The 1450-nt window shown below is 60.3% G+C and overlaps 1 protein-coding gene across 1 annotated transcript in view; it reads right to left on the reverse strand.

Moving 5' to 3' along the window:
- Positions 1-1450, reverse strand: part of SLC37A2 (solute carrier family 37 (glucose-6-phosphate transporter), member 2) — a gene marked incomplete at its 5' end in the record, with an annotated part of 5651 nt that overhangs the window by 3004 nt on the left and 1197 nt on the right. The window contains 5 exons of the mRNA XM_009866399.1: positions 1-77; positions 220-354; positions 601-638; positions 964-1130; positions 1217-1293. Coding sequence (XP_009864701.1) covers positions 1-77; positions 220-354; positions 601-638; positions 964-1130; positions 1217-1293 — 494 coding nt within the window. The remainder of the gene's footprint in view (positions 78-219; positions 355-600; positions 639-963; positions 1131-1216; positions 1294-1450) is intronic.

Here is a 1450-nt window from a genome sequence, read left to right on the forward strand (position 1 = left end):
AAGGGGGCCAGCCGGTAGAGGAAGGTGTAGCTCACCAGCTTGGCGAAGAGCAGGCAGAGGGAGAACTCCACCACGCCCTGGCAGGAGAGGAGAAGACGTCAGCGGAGTCTCCTTCTCCCAACCTCCTCCAGAGGGTGTTTCCCCCCCAATTTTCTCCATCGATGGGGTGAGCCGCCCTGGCTCTGCTCTTTCCTCCATCCCCGTCACGGTGCGACTCACGGGGATGCGGAGAGCCCCGAGGAAGCTGATGGCTTCGGGCTCCTCGGCCGGCTCCTTGGGGCTGTCAGAGCGGGCCGTGCTGCTCTGGCCCGAGATGCTCAGCGGCCCCTCGTGGGAAGCGATGCCTTCGGGGTCCTTCTCGGTGGTGGGCGCCCCTCCAGCGTCCTCATCAGAGGCCACCTGAAAGCAAGCCGAAAGAAGATGTGGCTCTCGTCGCTGAAACACCAAATGTGGCCTGAGGATGCTCACACCGACTCAACTACGAGCATCCTCCATGACAACCGAACACCGCTCGGATTTCCAACGTTCCGACCTGACGCCCCGTGAACTCGAGCGACCACCCAGCCCGCCACGAGCCCGCTGGGAAGGGATTCGACTTACGTGGTGCAGAGGGGGACTGCAGCCGACGTCCTCGGGATCTGCAGGGAGAAAGGAGATCCCATGAGAGCCTGGACCAGCACCGCTCCGCCTGCTCTCCCTTCAGCATCTCACACCTCAGCGGAGAAATACGGGGCTGGAAAACCCTCAGGGCTGGGCTACCTGCTTCCCAGCATTGGTTCAAATCCTAAAAATCCCAATTTCCTAGCAAGATACGCTGAGAGGAGTGACCTGCGGTGGTCAGGTCTACATCCCTCCTGGCCACAAGCTGGAAATAAGTATTCGGCATTGGCAAAAGCGCTTCGGAGATGGGTAAGGAGAAAAATCCTCGGTTTACGGAGCTGCGCTCCGGCTCGTGGCACTCACATTCTACGAGGAATAAGAAGCAGATGACTCCCATGGCGGCGATGATGATGCCGGGCACGATGAAGGACAGGCCCCAGGCGGAAGAAACCCAGACGCCGGCGATGAGCGACCCCAAGATGTTGCCGACGGAGGTGTGCGAGTTCCAGATGCCCATGATCAAACCTCTCCTGAGGGGCACAGAACCGGGGTTGGTGTCACCACCCGGGAGGAGGACGGATGAGGATGAGGAGGGACGTGCCAAAGAAACACTCACTTTCCTTTCCCGAACCAGTTCCCGACGCACGCCACGACAGACGGCCAGCCGGTCGTCTGCACCAGCCCGTTGCAGATCTGGAGAAAGAGGGACAGCGTCACCCAGCGAGCAGCACCGTGTCTCGAAACCAGCCACCTCCAGCCCAAAGCTCTCAAGAAAACACCGGTTTGTTTCGTGGAGTTGGGGTTTTTTTGCCCCAGTGCTGCCCGCATTGTTCCCGTGGCTCAACTGGGA

The sequence above is a fragment of the Apaloderma vittatum genome, unplaced genomic scaffold, assembly GCF_000703405.1.
Source record: "Apaloderma vittatum isolate BGI_N311 unplaced genomic scaffold, ASM70340v1 scaffold32943, whole genome shotgun sequence".
In the NCBI taxonomy this organism is placed as follows: Eukaryota; Metazoa; Chordata; class Aves; order Trogoniformes; family Trogonidae; genus Apaloderma; species Apaloderma vittatum.